The following is a 16,805-nucleotide window of genomic DNA, read 5'->3' on the forward strand; positions in this document are numbered from 1 at the left end:
ATTCCACAACAAAACCTAGTAAAGGAAGGGGATAAGAACATAAGTATAAAATATATGGATGAGCAGTGACAGAGCGGCAAGATGCAATAGATAGTGAAGGTGTCCTGGAGGGCAGGAAGTTTGCGACTGGTGATGCGTTGTGCAGACCACGCGACCCTCTGGAGAGCCCTGCAGTTGACGTACCAGGCGGTGATACAGCCCGACAGGATGTTCTCGTGTACCTGTCAAAGTTAGTGAGGGTTTTCGGGTGACAAGCCACATTTTTTCAGCCTCCCGAGGTTGAAAAAGCGCTGTAGCGCCTTCTTCACCACACTGTCTGTGTGCGTGGACCATTTCAGTCTGTCGATGATATGTACACCGAGGAACTTAACTTTCCAACTTCTCCACTGCTGTCCCGTCGATGTGGATAGGGGGGGTGCTCGGCTTCCTGAAGTCCACGATCATCTTGTTTGTTTTGCTGACATTGAGAGGATATTTTGCTGGCACCACACTCCCGAGGGCCCTCACCTCCTCCCTGTAGGCAGTCTCGCCATTGTTGGTAATCAAGCTTACCACTGTTGCTGTCTGCAAACTTGATGATTGAGTTGGAGGTGTGCATGGCCACACAGTCGTGGATGAACAGGAGGGGGCTGAGAACACACCCTTGTGGGGCCCCAGTGTTGAGGATCAGCAGAGATGTTTCCTAACTTCACCACCTGGGGGCAGCCCGTCAGGAAGTCCAGGACCCAGTTGCACAAAGCGGGGTCTCAAGCTTAATGATGAGTTTGGAGGGTACTATGGTGTTGAATGCTGAGCTGTAGTCAATGAACAGCATTCTTACATAGGTATTCCTCTTGTCCAGATGGGATAGGGCAGTGTGATGGCGATTGCATCGTCTCTGGACCAATTGGGGCGGTGTGCAAATTGGACTGGGTCTAGGGTGACAAGTAGGGTGGAGGTGATATGATCCTTGACTAGTCTCAAAGCACTTCATGATGGCAGAAGTGAGTATTACAGGGCGATTTAGTTCAGTTACATTAGTCTTCTTGGGAACAAGAACAATGGCGGCCATCTTGAAGCATGTGGGGACAGCAGACTGGGATAGGGAGATTGAATGTCCGTAAACACACCAGCCAGCTGGTCTGCACCTGCTCTGAGGACACTGGGCCGGCAGCCTTGCGAGGGTTAACACGTTGAAATGTTTTACTCACGTCGGCCATGGAGGAGAGCCCAGTCTTTGGTAGCGGGCCGTGTCGGTGGCACTGTATTGTCCTCAAAGCGAGCAAAGAAGTTAATTTGTCCGGGAGCAAGACATAACATATGTATTAGTTCATAATGTAGTATGAATAAACAGTAAATAGTAAATAAACAGCATATTCTCATCTCCACTTTAATTTTTCTGTTTTCTACATCAAGATGTACCAGTCTCCAAAATGAACACTTCACTTACATACTCTGCAGAGAAAAAACAAATAATCATTCAAGTTTGCGACAATATCACAGAGAAAGAAATCTACTTGGGATCCATCCATTCTCAAATGGTCATTAAAAAGCTCAGTGAAAGAGGGGGGGGGGGGGGTTAATTGCAAAAATGTTTTGTTTACATAAATTTGACAGTCCAGAGACCATTTAATTGCCTAACAGTTAGTCCAGGGTCCCTCTCATAAGTTACTATGAACAGGCTATGATACAGTAGTAAATGTACTGTGCTTCTAAAATGCACAAGTAGTAATCCCAGACAAGTCAAGAAATGCAGTATAAAAACCCACTAGCCAGGAATAAATTATCTTTGCAGTTCACTCATCTGTATTCCCCAGTAGATACTGTACACCAGTGCTGGACCTTTATTCAGATTGCAGTCTTACAAAAGTAAAAAAAATCTAATCCTGAATTCATACTTGTACTTGACGTAAAATCGATTTTGGGAATATGAAGAATGAAATGTAAAAATAAAATAAAAAAGGCACATTGAGGGAAAACTTTGACAGTTCACCATATCCTCATTATGTTCACAGAATCATCAAAGATGGTTGAACGTTGCAGTGCACTACCAATAACAAGACTTGAAGCCAGGCCTCCTCTGTGCCAACATGCAGAGGACAACAATGTGACAGAAACACAAATGTGCAGATATTAAACGGTGCAAAACATAAAACAAGTAAAAAGGGGTGTGTTATGGTTTTCCAGGACACCAAAATTAACAATCACTATTCTGCCTCAAAAGATATTCACAGGTGAAAAATGATGACAAGGCAGTCGCAACAAAACAGAAACCTAAAACAAAAACCCGGAACTGTATCATCTCCCACTATCATTTACCCAGCTCTAAAACCAACCACTTCCGTCCACCATCCCCATCCTCCCAATGCTTCAAGACATGCATCTTCGCAAAAGCACACTCAAACTGCATAAAATGTTTCTTCATCACAACACCTCTGTGATAACGCTTCTTTTGACAGAATGATTAACAAATGGGACCGTTTTTTTGTGATATTTTGTCTAGTTTAGTGGTAGAAACCAGTCTCTTGTGAAGAGGACGGCACTTGGTTCCGTGGTGAGAGAAGACTTGCCTTTCCACGGCTAGCAAGGGGAGGTATGGCTGTGTCAGGTGACAGAACTGGGTAGGGGCCTGGTCACTCGTCCGAACCAGCCGTGCGCTTTTGTGTCCTCTTGCGGGGAGACCGTTTGGGGGAGGCCTTGTCTAGGGAGAGGAGAGTTTTAGGAAATGTTTGGAAATGGTTTTAAACGTCACTCTTTGGATCAGATAAACAGATCAACAAATACTTTTTTTCAGAGGCCAAGTCTAAAATCAACAATTAGCCGCACCTTGTAGATCTTTAAGGATTGGATGAGTTTAAGCAATATGGTTGAAGCTCCACAGACCTCGTTGCTATTACCTTATTGCTTATATCCAACTGATCCTTTCAGACCTATGAGGAGTATCTCAGGGTAGGAGCTAGGGATTTGAAGTCAGTGACCATAGCTATTACACCCAAGGCTAACATGAACCAAAGATTGAGATTGCATATTCAGAAGCACTAATAATTACATTCACTGATGATTCAGAGGAAACGTAAGAATTTTGCTCAACCACTACTCTACAACTGCTCGCTCCTGAGAGAAATGGAAGCCTCACCTCGCCGACTCTGCACTGAAGACGCAAGGAAAAAGAGAGGGAGAGAGAGAAAAGTGTGAATGATCCCATGCAGAGAGAGAACAGCTAGTTTTGAAAACACCAGCCAAACAGAAAACTCAAGAGCCTTTAGCTAAATACACCCTGAGATGAAAACAGGCATCTATGAAACACTGCAACGTTATAAAGCTATAGAGAGAAACATAGCAAGGAGAGGGCATAGCAGCTAGGATGCGTGTTACTTCTGTCCTCTTAAACACACATTTCATGAGACACTGTCACTTAAATAGATTTTGAACTTGTACTCAAGCAGGCCAATCTATGTTAGACCCATATATTTAACTTTATACTATTAGTAACCTAGGCAGAGCTGTTGAAGGTGCTGGCACCCCTGGAGCTAATGGCTAGCATAAACAGCTAGCTTCCCCGTGGCTACTAGCTAGCATAATGTCCTTTGCTTAACAGCTAGCATAAACGTCCTGTGACTAATGGCTAGCATAAACAGCTAGCTCCCCCGTGGCCACTAGGTAGCATAATGTTGAGTGGTGTAGTGAGGACTTACTGATCTGATTAAGGGTCTCCTGGGGAATCCAGCTCATGTCCACGTCGTTGTGGCTGGACGTACCCATCTCCACCTTAGCAGCTGGTCTCCTCCTCTGTACGGACACACACAGAAGTTACTAAACTGACTTCCACTAGACTTCTACAGAAACCAAACCCTAAAACGATCTTGTATACCATAAACCCCTTTTCAGCATTTTCCCCCCAGTCTTCTGAAATGCTCTAGCATGGGTTAGAGATAAACTTTTTTTTTTTTTAACCAGGCAAGTCAGTTAAGAACACATTCTTATTTTCAATGACGGCCTGGGAACAGTGGGTTAACTGCCTGTTCAGGGGCAGAACGACAGATTTGTACCTTGTCAGCTCGGGGGTTTGAACTCACAACCTTCCGGTTACTAGTCCAACGCTCATAACCACAAGGCTACCCTGCCGCCCCAATAACTTCCTCCATTCAACATTGAAACACAATCCTCAAAACTATCCACCACCCCCATAACCTTTCCAACAGTCTTTTTTTCTTAATTTGACCCAGTAGTAGTAGTGGAGCACTAAATAGCTGAAACTGAACTCACCAAAAGTCATGAATTGGCACTTAGTCTCCCTCTTTCCCTGTCTACCGCAATGTTCATCAGAAAACTGGTGTATTATCTCAAATCCTTTTCTCATCCTGAAAGAACATCAACTCAATAAAAAACAACCACCTGAACTGAGAGAATCCCACCATTGAATATGAACAGGCATCTCCTAATTAATTTCTCACTGGACTGCTATCTACTGTCATCTCTGCATTAGGTGACACTTAGTGCTGAATATTCTATGCAAATCGTGTCATGAAGCATTGCCTCAGCAGAAGTACATCTCTCTCTCTTTCGGTCTTTGTATCACTATCGAAGAAATAACACAAACAAAGGAATGATATGCTCAATTCATCGTCTTTCCGTCTCCTGAATCCAGTTGCATTGTAGCTTTACCTTTCTGGACTCCAGCAGCTGATGAAGGCCTACCACCACTAGCAGGCCCAGACCAGACAGGAACACATACATGAAGATCCTGAGGATGCAGGAGAGAAGAGTTAAGACACGCTGCACCAACACACACCACTGGTATGGCAGCCATTCCCAATAGAATGGTTTCATTTAGCACTTCTGAATGTCTTCCAACACAGGGCTAGTTCATATGGCCTCACGTCTCTCCATCCAGTCCATCCTCTCTCTCGGTGATGGTCACTGTCTGGTTGAACACAGCATCCTGGAATGTGTTACCCTGAAACAGAGAGGAGTATGCCTCCAGTTGGTTGAACTACGACCCCCCCCCCTTATCTTCTTCGGGTTAATCTGAAAGTTTAACCTTGCATGCAAATAGTGGGCAGACTTCAACCACACACCATGAGTTAAACTAATTTCCTAATATAAAAACAATTGCCTAATGAAATATAGATAAGGAAACTGAGAAATCAAACCCATGACCATTCTTGACATGCAATCATTTGTGAAAAAGACAAAAAATGGCTGACTAAGCTGAGGCCCACTCACGTTGCTGTCTTTGTAGTTGAGGTTGATGACCAGGCCGAAGGGGCGCCCGCCCATGGGCTCGGCTGGGATGAAGGAGTACTCGAAGGTGGCCTGGCGCCCAGCTGGCACCACTATGCCCAGCTGCAGGGCTGTGAAGTTCTGGATGTAGAACTGGAAGTCCTGTGGGTAGCGAAAGGATGCGTCCAGGGAGTCCACCACAAAGTTGTCACTTCCCTTGTTGGTGAAGCCCATCAGGAACTTCACAATGTCGTTGGCTGGGAAGTCTGGAGGCAAACGCCAGGAGGAAGAGCAACAAAAGACTGAGTGGTGGCGTGATGGGGAATTTGAAGCATACACAAACTTCCTTTTCATTCAAATCATTTAGCACATACTTGTTCTTTGCAATAAATGCACTCAAATATGGAGGTTGAAACAACATATTATAGACTAAGCATTGTTGCTAAGTAAATCCATCTCCAAATACAAGTCAGTCTTAGCATTAAAGTGAAAAAACACAGTTCAAAACAATCATAATGACAAAAATGAAGTGCAAATTCAACATGCAGATAGATCTGTTGAGACGAGCCCCAATCTGTGCCCGTACCGTCTCCCTTGACAAAGAGGATGGTGGTGTCAGCATTGGGGGAGGCATTCACTTCTCCTCCTACGGCTTCCTCCTCTTCTTTATCTTCCGTCTAAATATAAAAATTAGACACTATTTTTTAGATGAAATAAGCAAGGTCTTATAGGGCCTATGTTAAAAAACTAGGGAGGCGGCTAAAAGTAGCCTAATCTCTTACCAATTCTGTGTTATCATCTTCAACTTCGGCCTCATCATCCTCATCCTCTGTGTTCACATCAACATCATCCACAGCATCTTCATCAGCTGCCTCCTCATCCTCAGTAGCATCCTGGGCTGCCACCAATGGCCCTGGATTGATTGTAAGGAAGTACATAGATTAAAATCTCACCAAATCAATTTTTTTGGGGAAAACAAACTTGTGTCAAAATAAAAACCTTATTTCCACACCAGGGCGCTTAGTTTACATAATTAATATTGTATCAAGGGATTAAAACTGAGTTTGAACAAATATTTTATTCATTACAGTTACAGGCCCTAGGCCTAACAGACGTAATTCCATTTTTTTTCTCCTGTTTCATATCGCAAGCTTCTAAGACACAAAAGCAAAACACTGATATGATTGCCAGGCTTTGCCAACAATAGTGGGCTTCTGTGGCCAAGGTCTGAGGCTGCTTCTCCTAGCCCAATAATGGACGTAAAGGAGCCTAACGTTACTCCTCATTGTCCAAGGAACTTACATGATCTGTTTATAGGCAAAATGGCCCTGGAAGCCAAATCAGCCAAAAACTCAATCTAAAAGTAAATCGAGTCTTAATTACGGTTCTAGAAAGCAAGTAGGCTGGTAAGGAAGGACACGTCAGTCTAGTTAGGTAGCACACCGTTAAGTATAAGCAAGACTCACTATTAAATAATATTTGCAATGAATAGTTATAAAAAAAACGTGTAGCCAGTATCAACGTCAATAAAACTACTAATTGACAAAGGAAGTAGCTACAATGTCCTACTAGCAGAAAATACAATTTGCACAAGAGCATGGAGTGGCCTTCCAAAGCTAACTTAACTAGCTACTGTAGCTAACTGTGACTGATGGCCAATGCGGTTTCTCTTCATCTAGTTAACCTAAGTTCAGTTCGGTACTCACCTTTCATGATAATCGTTGCCGGGAAAGCTAGTAATACCAGCAAAAGCACTTTAGGTAGAAATTGTACCATTTTGAAGCGAAATCCGTACGCCTCCTTCCCGGTGAAATATTGCTTCACGAAATCTTACAGCTCCTTCCGACTGCTAAATTGAAATGCGCATGTCCACATCCGGGTAGCGTGCCAGATTCAAAATATACATGTTCCGTCAGAGACATTAGAAAAGGAGGAGATAAGAATCCCGGCTGGTCATCATTTTATTTCCATGAATTTACAAGCTGCTAAAAAAAATCAAAAGGTACTCGATTATATTGGATATTAAACAACACAGTTCTTAAAGATCCTATTCTCATTGGAAACATGAGAAAGATATTTTTGCAATAAAAGACTTGGGTCATGGAAGTAGATGGGATTTGAGTAATTAAACGTGCCAAAGAGCTGATGCACCTAAAGAACCTTAGAGAAAAATAGTTGATGAGAAAGCTTGACAGTTTTCTAAAGAAAATATAAACTATCTCAAGAAGATGAGTGTATTTAAATCTTTACTAGAATTAGAACAGCTTTACACAGACCTGGCAAAGATCGAGAGCAAAATGGATTGAAGAGGAGGAAAGAAACACACATAATTTTTTTTTCACTTGAAAGAGAAACTACAAAAGAAAATCTATAACGCTACTCAAAATGAATTATGTGTTATGCAAAGATCCCATTACAATATCAACATTTGTCAATTCCTTTAATGAAAACCTTTACAACACAATTTCAGGAAGATGGCTGTGAAAGCTACATTTGTCAGATTCAGAATTATGTCCCTGTAATTGAGGATGATTTCCACTCAGTTTGTGATTCACCTGTCAATTGAAGAAATTAGAGAGGCTCTGAATTCAATGACAAATGAGAAATCACCTGGCCCTGATGGCATGTCAGTTGAATTCTATAGACAGTTTTGGGGGTTATTAGAATACCCTATTTTTAATATGTTTCAAGATTACATTGAAAAGGGTGAAATGGTCTCCACTATGAAACAGGTCCTTATTTCACTGATTCAGAAACCTAATAAAGACCCTTCTGTCATTGACAATTGTAGACCAATTACTTGATTAAATATTGATTACAAATTGATTGCTCTGGTTTATGCCAAAAGATTAAAGAAAGGAATAGATTAAAGAAAGGAATAGATATTATAAATGAGACTCAAACAGGATTTATTAAGGGCCGTCAAATAAGCTCTAACATTCGTTTAGTCTTGGACCTTCTACATTATTCAGATGCAATAGATGCGGTTGTCTTATTTTCGGACTTCTGTAAAGCCTTTGACACAATTGAACATTCATTTCTCTTTCGGTCTCTTAAACTTTTGGTTTTGGTGAACATTTTATCAAAGTCATTTGCATGTTTTACAAAGATGTAAATAATTCTGTGTTACGAAACCTTAATAGATCCAAAAGATTCAGTATCAACAGAAGTGTACGACAGTAATGCCCAATTTCGGCATTTTATTCATTTTGGCTGTGGAACTTTTGTTGACATGAATAACACTTTCAAGATCAATTGGTTGAAAAGATGTTTGGTCAAGAAGAAGATGTTTGATCAATACTGAATCAATTTGCTAATTGTCCCCATTAACATCGACGGGGGCTGTGGTGGAGTGGGTCGAGAGTTTCAAATTCCTTGGTGTTCACATCACCAACGAAATATCATGGTCCAAATACACTAAGACAGTCGTGAAGAGGGCAGGATAAAACATTTTCCCCCTCAGGAGAAGGAAAAGATTTAGCATATGTCCCCAAATCATCAAAAAGTTCTACAGCTGCACCATCGAGAGGATCCTGACCGGTTGCATCACTGCCCGGTATGGCAACTGCTCCGCATCTGACCACAAGGCGCTACAGAAGGTAGTGTGTGTGGCCCAGTACATCACTGGGGCAATGCTTCATGCCATCCAGGACCTATATAATAGGCGGTGTCAGAGGAAAGCCCAGAAAACCCTACATTTGTTTTATACACTGCTGCTACTCACTGTTTATTATCTATGCATAGTCACTTCACCCCTACCTACATGTACAAATTACCTCAACTAACCTGTATCCCTGCACACTGATTCAGTATATAGAGCCTCGTTTTTATTGTTTTTTACTTTTTATTATTCAGGTAAATATTTTCTTAACTCTTCTTGAACTGCAATGTTGGTTAAGGGCTTGTAAGCATTTCACAGTAAGGTCTACACCTGTTGTATTCGGTGCATGTGACAAAGTTTGATTTGGATTTGATTTTGAATTGACGTCTGTGCGCAGTGGGTGGGATAGTTTTATTTTTCAGTGGGACAAATACACTATAATGACTTTTCAGTCCTGATTTAAATTTGCTTGAAAATCAGAAACAAAGTTGGAAGATCCCTTTCATCTTTGATTCTCAACCAAATTTACTGAGCTTGAGCAGTTTTGACAAAAACAATGGATATACACTGAGTGTACAAAACATTAGGAACACCTTCCTAATATTGCATTTCACCCCATTTTGCCCTCAGAACAGCCTCGGTTTATCGAGGCAAGGACTCTACAAGGTGTCGAAAGCATTTCACAGGGATGCTGGCCCACGTTGACTCCAATTCTTCCCACAATTGTGTCAAGTTGGATGTCCTTTGGGTGGTGTACTTTTCTTGGTACATACGCCAAGCTGTTGAGCGTGAAAATTCCAGCAGCGTCGCAGTTCTTGACACACTCAAACCGGTGTGTCTATCACCTACTACCATACCTCGTTCAAATGCACTTAAAGATTTTGTCTTGCCCAATCACGCTCTGAATAGCACACATACACAATTAATGTCTCAAGGCTTAAAAATCCTTCTTTCTCCTCCACTTAATCTACAATGGTTGAAGTGGATTTAACAAGTGACATCAATAAGGAATCATAGCTTTCACCTGGATTCACCTGGTCAGTCTATGTCATGTTGCTAATGTTTTGTACACTCAGTGTATGTTGCACTAAGAGTTGTGCAAAGTTCGTAGAATCTTATTCAAAATGATTCACAACTAATGGCTGCCAAAGGTGCTTCCAACTCTGGGCTGTGAAGACATACACAATCAAGACATTAATTTGGAAAATGTTATAATTTTTCTTTGACTTTAAACATGTGTAGAAGGTTGTGTAGATCGGTAGGAAAGAAAATCAAATGTTTTCCCTTTATAGATTTCATTTTAAGGCAGCAAAATATGAAGTGCAAAGGGTGTGTAGCCGTACTAGCGAATATAATACGCTTTTTAATAAGTCATGCTATTACCAACATACAAGCTCAATAACCTTAGACAAATGTTGGTCTTGTCAATACAGTAATATTGTACATTTATGCACTGACCATGTATATTCCTTTGTAACAAATTTCACAAAATAAAGTTTGAATTAGTCAAATACAAAATCATTGTTGACAAAGCATTTTTATTTTTAACACGTGACACTGCAGTTAATGACAAAAAAATAAAACAAATGGTTAACTCAGGAAAAAGTGGCATCTCACTAAAACTCAGTGATGGTGTATAAAATGAGTAAAACATGTTCTTTTACAGAGACATTTCAAAATGGAACTACTCAAAGCAATAAACCACTGGACAAAAAAAATCTATGATGTTTCTTGCTGTCCCATTATTTTCTCAAGGCCAATAAATATTACCATTTTATAACTTAGCCATTTCTGTTTATTAGCTACCACATTCCATGATAGCATGTAATCTACAATAACATGTTAAAGAGATCCCCAGCTACCATGTATCCAGAAACTATGTCATTGAATGGCCACAGTAGGCCTAGTATTCAATAATCTTTGCACCCCTCAAGATATTACAGTATAAACCATTTATAACATGCACCAATACATGCACTGTCATTAGTGTCTGCAATCTTGAAGAGTAAAATAGGATCATTGTATACTTTATAGAAGCTTATACATCACAATACTGTTCACAATAGTTCAGAAATGTCAAGATTGCAATCCAACTTCATACACCGTTATTGGTTGTTACTTGAAACTGTGTACATAGCGAAATATGACAACCATGTTGCCAGTTAGCTCTAAGTTATGTGGACATAATCTAATCAAAGCCTGTGTGAGGCTTAACTGGTACATGACATGTAAATAACCCACTAAAAACCTCACAGAAAGAGGTGAGATTGTGTGACTTGTTGACTATAGATTGTATCAACTATATTTACTTGTGGAGCTGGTTTAAACCAAGCCCTTATGTCATCAGACAGAAACAGTACGAAGCAAAGTGTTAATGAGATAACAAAAGCTAAACAGCTAACTTTCTGGCAATCACTGTCAGGATTTTATTGAAACATAGATTTCTCCTCAACTCCCTCTCCCCTTCCCTCCTTTGTACATAAAACTCAGTTAGTGTGGATGTCTAAAAGTGAAACATAATAATAGAAATGAAATACAAAGGAGTATTAGAAGGCCCTATTCTGGTCCTGGAGGACTATGTTGGGCTCTATTCAAGCAAACCCGCAAAGCACTTTTCCAGGACAAGTCGAAAACATTATTGTTGTTGTGCTGCAAAACTGCACTTTTGGAATCATGAAGTCAACACAACACTGTTACCTGTGTGAAACGAAAAGAAACTGCACTGCCTAACAAATTCAAATGTGCTTTCTATTGTGTGAAACATGTTTTCGACTGCATTCCATTGAATATGTATTTTTGTCTGCTAATGTTGTCTATTTGAGGGTTGCAATTCTCTGATTGAATTATATAAACAATTTTCATGAACTCTGATCACGTGGGGCAAGCCACCAATGCCTTAAATGAAACCAAAAGCAAAACGTATTACAGGATTACTTTAAACATAATTTTCAGCGGATAGTGTGGCTATGATAGTTGGTGCCTGTAGTCTAGACAAGGTAAATTGAACAACTCATTCAATTCATGTATCTTACTGATGCAGCTCTCCCGGACCAAGCTTAAAACAGACACTTGCGGAATGGACTCTGCCTACACCATGGTAAGGCTAGCCCTTGGGTGTATCTCAATAATCTAGAGTAGCCTCCTTTCCTCATCTCCTCTCCTTCATCTGTACTGACATGAAAAGAACTGGACTGGTGAAAGTCAATTTCCCAGTAGGCATCCAATCCACCGTATCCCTTCCACCTATTCAATCATTGCAGATGGAGGAGAGGAGACAAGGGGAGAGGAAAGAAAACCACTTGGAGACTATTGAGATGAATCCCTTAGTTGAAGCACTCCACGTAGTTGGCGGGGAGCATGCCTGATTTGCCGGTCCTCTGCACGGTGCCGTACATCCAGCCCTCGTCGATGGGCTGAGCGTTGACGATGACATCACCGTCGCGGAAGGACACCTCGTCGTGGTCCTGCGCTGAGTAGTCGTACAGCGCCCGGTACACTCTCTGAACGGGAGGAGTGGGAACATTGTTAATCATGTGGGTTTGTGTCTACAACATTAATAGTACAACATAAATATCACGGCACACAAGTAGTTGACTGTGTGAATATTTTTTAGTTTATTTTCGTCAACAAATATTTGACTGACATATTTTGGATAATTTCCTAATTTAATTGACCATGGCATACAAATAAGATCCCGTAGGAATTCAAAAAAATGACAATAATAGACTGCTTGCATTGGAACTCACCATGGTGACAGATGGAGGGGACTGCACAGACCTCACAGAGGACATGCTGGTCTGGTGCATGTAGCCATACCCATGCTGCTGCTGCTGAGCACTCTGATGGTACGCCCCAGGTAGCACAGGAGCTTGTCGTCAAAAACAGACAGGAAGACACATAGACATTGATAACAACATTGAGACCTTTCATTTATTGCTCAAAACAGTTTTTTTGAGCAGGAATACCATCTCCTTTGAGTCGCACTGCGCATACTAGGTGATTGTTAGAACATCACAAAGAAATCTAAATGGAACCATGCCATCCTCAGTTGACCTGGAAATCAATCAAATAGTTACTGACTGTTAAGTACGTCTGTGGGCAGGGAAGAGAACTGTGAGAGAGTTAGAATTAAAACAGTTAAACATCACAACCATCGTCAAAACCCTAGGAGGCTTTCAAGCATTGGATTAGGGACTCCTGTGTACCTCATGTCAGTGGGCTGTTGGTCAGGTTGTATAGAGAGAAGGGCGAGGGAGGAATTCTGTTGGTCAGACACGTGCTGGGAGAGGAGTTAGGTAAGAGGGGAATCAGGAGTCACACTGATAGTCAATGGGTGAATGAATGATGTCTACTCCTTCCACCATATGTGTGTGTATGTGTGTATGTGTGTGTACGTGTGTACGCACGTGCTTGTTATTGGTGTGTTGACTCACAAGTCCAAGCATCTGTATGACCTAAAATTAAGCGTCTATATGTTTACATTTTTCTGACTGAGCTCTTACTACCTCTGTCCTGGGACTGCAGTGCGGAGCTGCTGCTGCAGACAGACAGGCTTTTGTCCCACAGGTCAGAGGCAGAGGCCAGTGAACTCACGGACTGGGCCTGCGAGTGCATCGACTGCTGAGACTGCTGCCGGGTGAGGCGGCTCGCACGCTCTGATGCACAGCCACAAGAGGGCGACAGAGACAGTAGGAAAAACAACAGTGAGGAAAATAACAGAGCGAGGCAATGGAAAGAAAATAAACAGAGAACGTAAGGAGGAGGAAATGAATGTAGAATGTAGAAGAGATGAGTGGAGCAGGAGGAGGATACAGGAAAGTGTGGAGGGAGATGAAAGCATGTTGTAGGGTGTTGTAGTACCAGGCAGTCTGTGGAGACTTTTAGACTGAATGTTATCCTCCACAGGGTCAAAGTCAAAGATTGAGCCTGGGTCCGTCCGCCACACCTTAAGGTCTTTGACAGGGGAAAGGTCAGGAAAAGGTCATTTAGACTTACAGAGAAAAGACAGGAAGACAACAGAAATCCAAGTCATGTAGATTACAGAGAGTAAACACATACAGTTTCGGGCCAGGTGAGTAGAGTCCAATGTGGAGCTTCCGTCTGCAGAGTGAGAAACTTGTCACAATGGATCTTTTCTGTTTCCACAAATGTAACGTGGACACATCTGGGCTTGGATCCTTGTTGTCACTGACTCTAAACAACCCCTAATTGCTAGACACTAGACAGCAAATGTAATTGAAAAACCTTGTTCAAAGGACATCACAAATTCCCCGGACTCTTCAAAGATTAGATTAATTCAATTCCCTGACTTTAAGGTCAAATCCTTTTTGAGGACGTGTGGTGCCTGCCATTTTGTGTGCTGCTCACCTACGATGATGCCTCCAGGTCTCCTGTCCATCTCCACCACCTGTGGGTGCACTCCCTTGTAGGCTGCCTCGCTCATCATCAGCTTGTTCCGGTGGTGCATTCTCTCCATGCTTTGGTCCTCCATCACTGGGGTGCAGCCTCGGCCCCTAGTCCGCTCAAAGTCCTCGTGGTATTTCGCCTGGCAAAGCAAATATGGGGGGCACCTTTTCAGCTTCACGATAACAAGTCAGAGTTTTATGTGGCAGCTTAATGAGGGGAACATTATTGATGTGCATTAACACATTTGTGAAATTGTGTCACACCAGGCAAATCCTCTGTCAAACGCACAAAAACACATGTGCCGATCACCACACACCCCACACCCCCACACACCCACACACCCACACACAAAAAAAACCAGTGTGCATTTTGGTCAGACAGAAAAGGGTGCATTTTGGTCAGTATGCAAAAAAACTCCACACAAGTAACCATGTAAAAATATTTTTATTAGTAAAACACACACTCACAGACACGCTCACAAACACACGCTCATTAGGGCTCCATCATGAATGGTAACAGCCATGCTGTTAACTCTTTAGCTCTGTGGGTTAAAAGTGCAGCAGTCCCACCCGCAGTGTGCTTGACACGTGTTAATTAACTCGCTCCATGGTCTACGCAACCGCCATGGTAACCTGAGCTCTACCATGGAGATATCGTTCTGGGACTTCCTGACACGCCTCAGTTCGGGCGTGTCCAACTCGTTGCAGGACCGGCCCTTCATCTCTTTCATCCCGCGCTGGTACTTCACCTGGAACACACAAAAGATAAGCATGGTCATCCTCACCAGCACACTCCCACCTGGGTTTTGTTGAATCTAAAATGTAGTGCCATTTCCACGACATAGGGCACTGCTTGCAGTCAGAGCCCACATACATGTTGCACAGGAGGTTACTGACCGATTTTAAGTGTGGCCCCACGGACCTCGGTGAAGACCTGATGCGGCCCACAGGTCAAAATGAGTTTGATGCCCCTGATATGAAAGCTCATCTGACCAGAATCAGTGGCACCTTAAGCGGGGAAAACGGGCTGGTGGTAATGACTGGAGTGGAATTTGTGGAATGGTTTGATGTCATTCCATTTGCTACGTTTCAGTCATTATTATGAGTCATCCTCCCCTGGAAGGTTGTCATTTCAGGTGCATCCTATGTGACTTGCCGAGCTGATGTTCTCCTGGTTCTGACGGACTCTCTCCAACTCTGGGGTGACTCCCACACTGGTGGCCTGCAGCTGCTTTTTATACTTCACCTGTGGTCACACAACATTCACACAACTTTAAAACAACATTCACAAGTCAGAGTTTATCTGTCTCCACAACCAGAAAACCAGTTTGCAACCAGAATATTACATTATTATGATGTCCCATGCAAGATTTAGCCTCCTAGGTATCATTAGTGATTGGCAGCTGGGTGAAAACAGTGTCCCGGTTCAGTTGCCATGGCTCCAGAGTTCCTGGGCTGCCTGTCTGGGACCCTGTGTCCCTCCCTCCCGTCTGCTCTGCTCCCTCAATGGGGGATTGTTCAGCAGGGTCCACTAATGGCTGTAATGACTTAGACTGGACCAGGACCAGTGTGAAAGGCTGTCTGTGTCAGGCGGGACAGGACAGAGTTTCAGACTAAAATAGTGTTCAATAACAAACCAAGGGCCTGTATCTTTTGAGGAGTTTAAATGTAATGCCAGGAGCAAATTCAATGGTAGGCATTGTATCAGTAACTAAATGGTTGTTCAGTGTGTCTGCCGTTTGTCATTTTTAGTTTGCAGCAATGAAGCTGTAGAAAACCCAAACAAAACCAGATGAAACCAGTTTTGAAAACAAGCCCTTCCTGTGAGGTCAAAGGTCAGACAATGTTCTCACCGAGCTGATGTTCTCCTGGTTTCTGCGGACCCTCTCCGTGTCAAGGGTTTCCATGACTGCCGTCCCGCTCCCCACCCCCTCTCTGTATTTCACCTGGACATGGAACAAAGCCGTCACACAATCTTACAGCGGCACTGTTAACTTGCTCACTGTACAAAGGTCATAAAAATAATTCCCATCAACACTCATCATAATATTGAAGACCTTGTTAAAATAAGAAAGCCAAGTACATAATAGAGCTAGGTTCAGATCTCGATACAGATCTAGGTTCAGATCTAGGTTCAGATCTAGGAACAGATCTAGGTACAGATCTAGGTACAGATCTAGGTACAGATCTAACTTACAGCAACATACTGTAGTTCATAAGATCCAAGGACTATATTTACAGTACATGGTTGTGTGGAACAAAGGATTACACCTTACATCACTGATTTTCTTTGTGTTCTCTCTGGCGAGGATGATTTCTGGCGTGTCGGTGACAGAAGACATCAGGCTTCTGTGCAGCTTTGAGTCCCAAGCGTACCGACACTGGAGGTTTAGAGCAAAAGGGCAACTGTGTAGACAGATAATACTGCAAGTTATAAAAGTGTGTGTGTGTGTGTGTGTGCACTGTGTCCCTCACTGAGCTGATGTTTCTCTGGTTGTTCTTCACTCTCTCCATCTCGGGTGTGTCGAACCCATACGAACCCTTCAGCTTCTCTGCTTCATCCTTGTACTTCTTCTGCATAAAGCCGAGGGATTGAC

General features: G+C 42.5%; 3 protein-coding genes across 7 annotated transcripts in view; all 3 read right to left on the reverse strand.

The window, feature by feature from the left end:
* Nucleotides 1–1,353: 1,353 nt before the first annotated feature.
* LOC135517261 (translocon-associated protein subunit alpha-like) lies at nucleotides 1,354–7,069 on the reverse strand. 2 transcript variants are annotated; one of them, XM_064941398.1, is made up of 9 exons: nucleotides 6,909–7,069; nucleotides 5,985–6,115; nucleotides 5,789–5,879; nucleotides 5,206–5,468; nucleotides 4,860–4,936; nucleotides 4,645–4,723; nucleotides 3,675–3,768; nucleotides 3,116–3,130; nucleotides 1,354–2,680 (listed from the first exon to the last, which is right to left on the reverse strand). In XM_064941398.1, the coding sequence occupies exons 1-9, from the start codon at nucleotides 6,976–6,978 to the stop codon at nucleotides 2,613–2,615; spliced, it is 888 nt and encodes a 295-aa protein (XP_064797470.1). In that variant the 5' UTR covers nucleotides 6,979–7,069; the 3' UTR covers nucleotides 1,354–2,612. The 2 variants fall into 2 exon arrangements, with proteins under 2 accessions (XP_064797470.1, XP_064797471.1); XM_064941399.1 differs by lacking the exon at nucleotides 3,116–3,130 and having other exon boundaries at nucleotides 6,909–7,068.
* A 3,255-nt stretch (nucleotides 7,070–10,324) lies between these two features.
* LOC135517265 (LIM zinc-binding domain-containing Nebulette-like) lies at nucleotides 10,325–14,514 on the reverse strand. Its single transcript, XM_064941406.1, has 3 exons — nucleotides 14,171–14,514; nucleotides 12,550–12,671; nucleotides 10,325–12,303 (listed from the first exon to the last, which is right to left on the reverse strand). Exons 1-3 carry the CDS (start codon nucleotides 14,292–14,294, stop codon nucleotides 12,127–12,129), a joined length of 423 nt encoding a protein of 140 aa, XP_064797478.1. The 5' UTR covers nucleotides 14,295–14,514; the 3' UTR covers nucleotides 10,325–12,126.
* Nucleotides 14,515–14,634: 120 nt separating this feature from the next.
* LOC135517262 (nebulin-like) overlaps nucleotides 14,635–16,805 on the reverse strand; it is a 62,917-nt gene continuing 60,746 nt past the window's right edge. For 3 of the 4 annotated variants that reach the window (XM_064941401.1, XM_064941403.1, XM_064941400.1), the window contains 5 exons: nucleotides 16,684–16,782; nucleotides 16,485–16,589; nucleotides 16,062–16,154; nucleotides 15,365–15,454; nucleotides 14,635–14,957 (listed from right to left, as the gene is read on the reverse strand). In XM_064941401.1, the coding sequence (XP_064797473.1) occupies nucleotides 14,745–14,957; nucleotides 15,365–15,454; nucleotides 16,062–16,154; nucleotides 16,485–16,589; nucleotides 16,684–16,782 (600 nt within the window). In that variant the 3' untranslated portion in view covers nucleotides 14,635–14,744. The remainder of the gene's footprint in view (nucleotides 14,958–15,364; nucleotides 15,455–16,061; nucleotides 16,155–16,484; nucleotides 16,590–16,683; nucleotides 16,783–16,805) is intronic. The other variant, XM_064941402.1, reaches the window with a different exon arrangement.

The sequence above is a fragment of the Oncorhynchus masou genome, chromosome 28 (assembly GCF_036934945.1).
Source record: "Oncorhynchus masou masou isolate Uvic2021 chromosome 28, UVic_Omas_1.1, whole genome shotgun sequence".
Classification (NCBI taxonomy): Eukaryota; Metazoa; Chordata; class Actinopteri; order Salmoniformes; family Salmonidae; genus Oncorhynchus; species Oncorhynchus masou.

Bases quoted from the DNA above. Each gene is read 5' to 3' on its own strand.
- LOC135517261 (XM_064941398.1), bottom strand. From the start codon at position 6,978: ATGGTACAATTTCTACCTAAAGTGCTTTTGCTGGTATTACTAGCTTTC. The intron at 5,469-5,788 runs GTACGGGCACAG...GTTTGCCTCCAG, and splicing joins CCTCTTTGTCAAGGGAGACG to ACTTCCCAGCCAACGACATT. The intron at 3,769-4,644 runs GTAAAGCTACAA...GTGTCCGTACAG, and splicing joins AGCTGCTGGAGTCCAGAAAG to AGGAGGAGACCAGCTGCTAA.
- LOC135517265 (XM_064941406.1), bottom strand. From the start codon at position 14,294: ATGGAGGACCAAAGCATGGAGAGAATGCACCACCGGAACAAGCTGATG. The intron at 12,672-14,170 runs GTGAGCAGCACA...TTTGACGACAAG, and splicing joins ACCTGGAGGCATCATCGTAG to CTCCTGTGCTACCTGGGGCG. The intron at 12,304-12,549 runs GTGAGTTCCAAT...CCTCCCGTTCAG, and splicing joins CCCCTCCATCTGTCACCATG to AGAGTGTACCGGGCGCTGTA.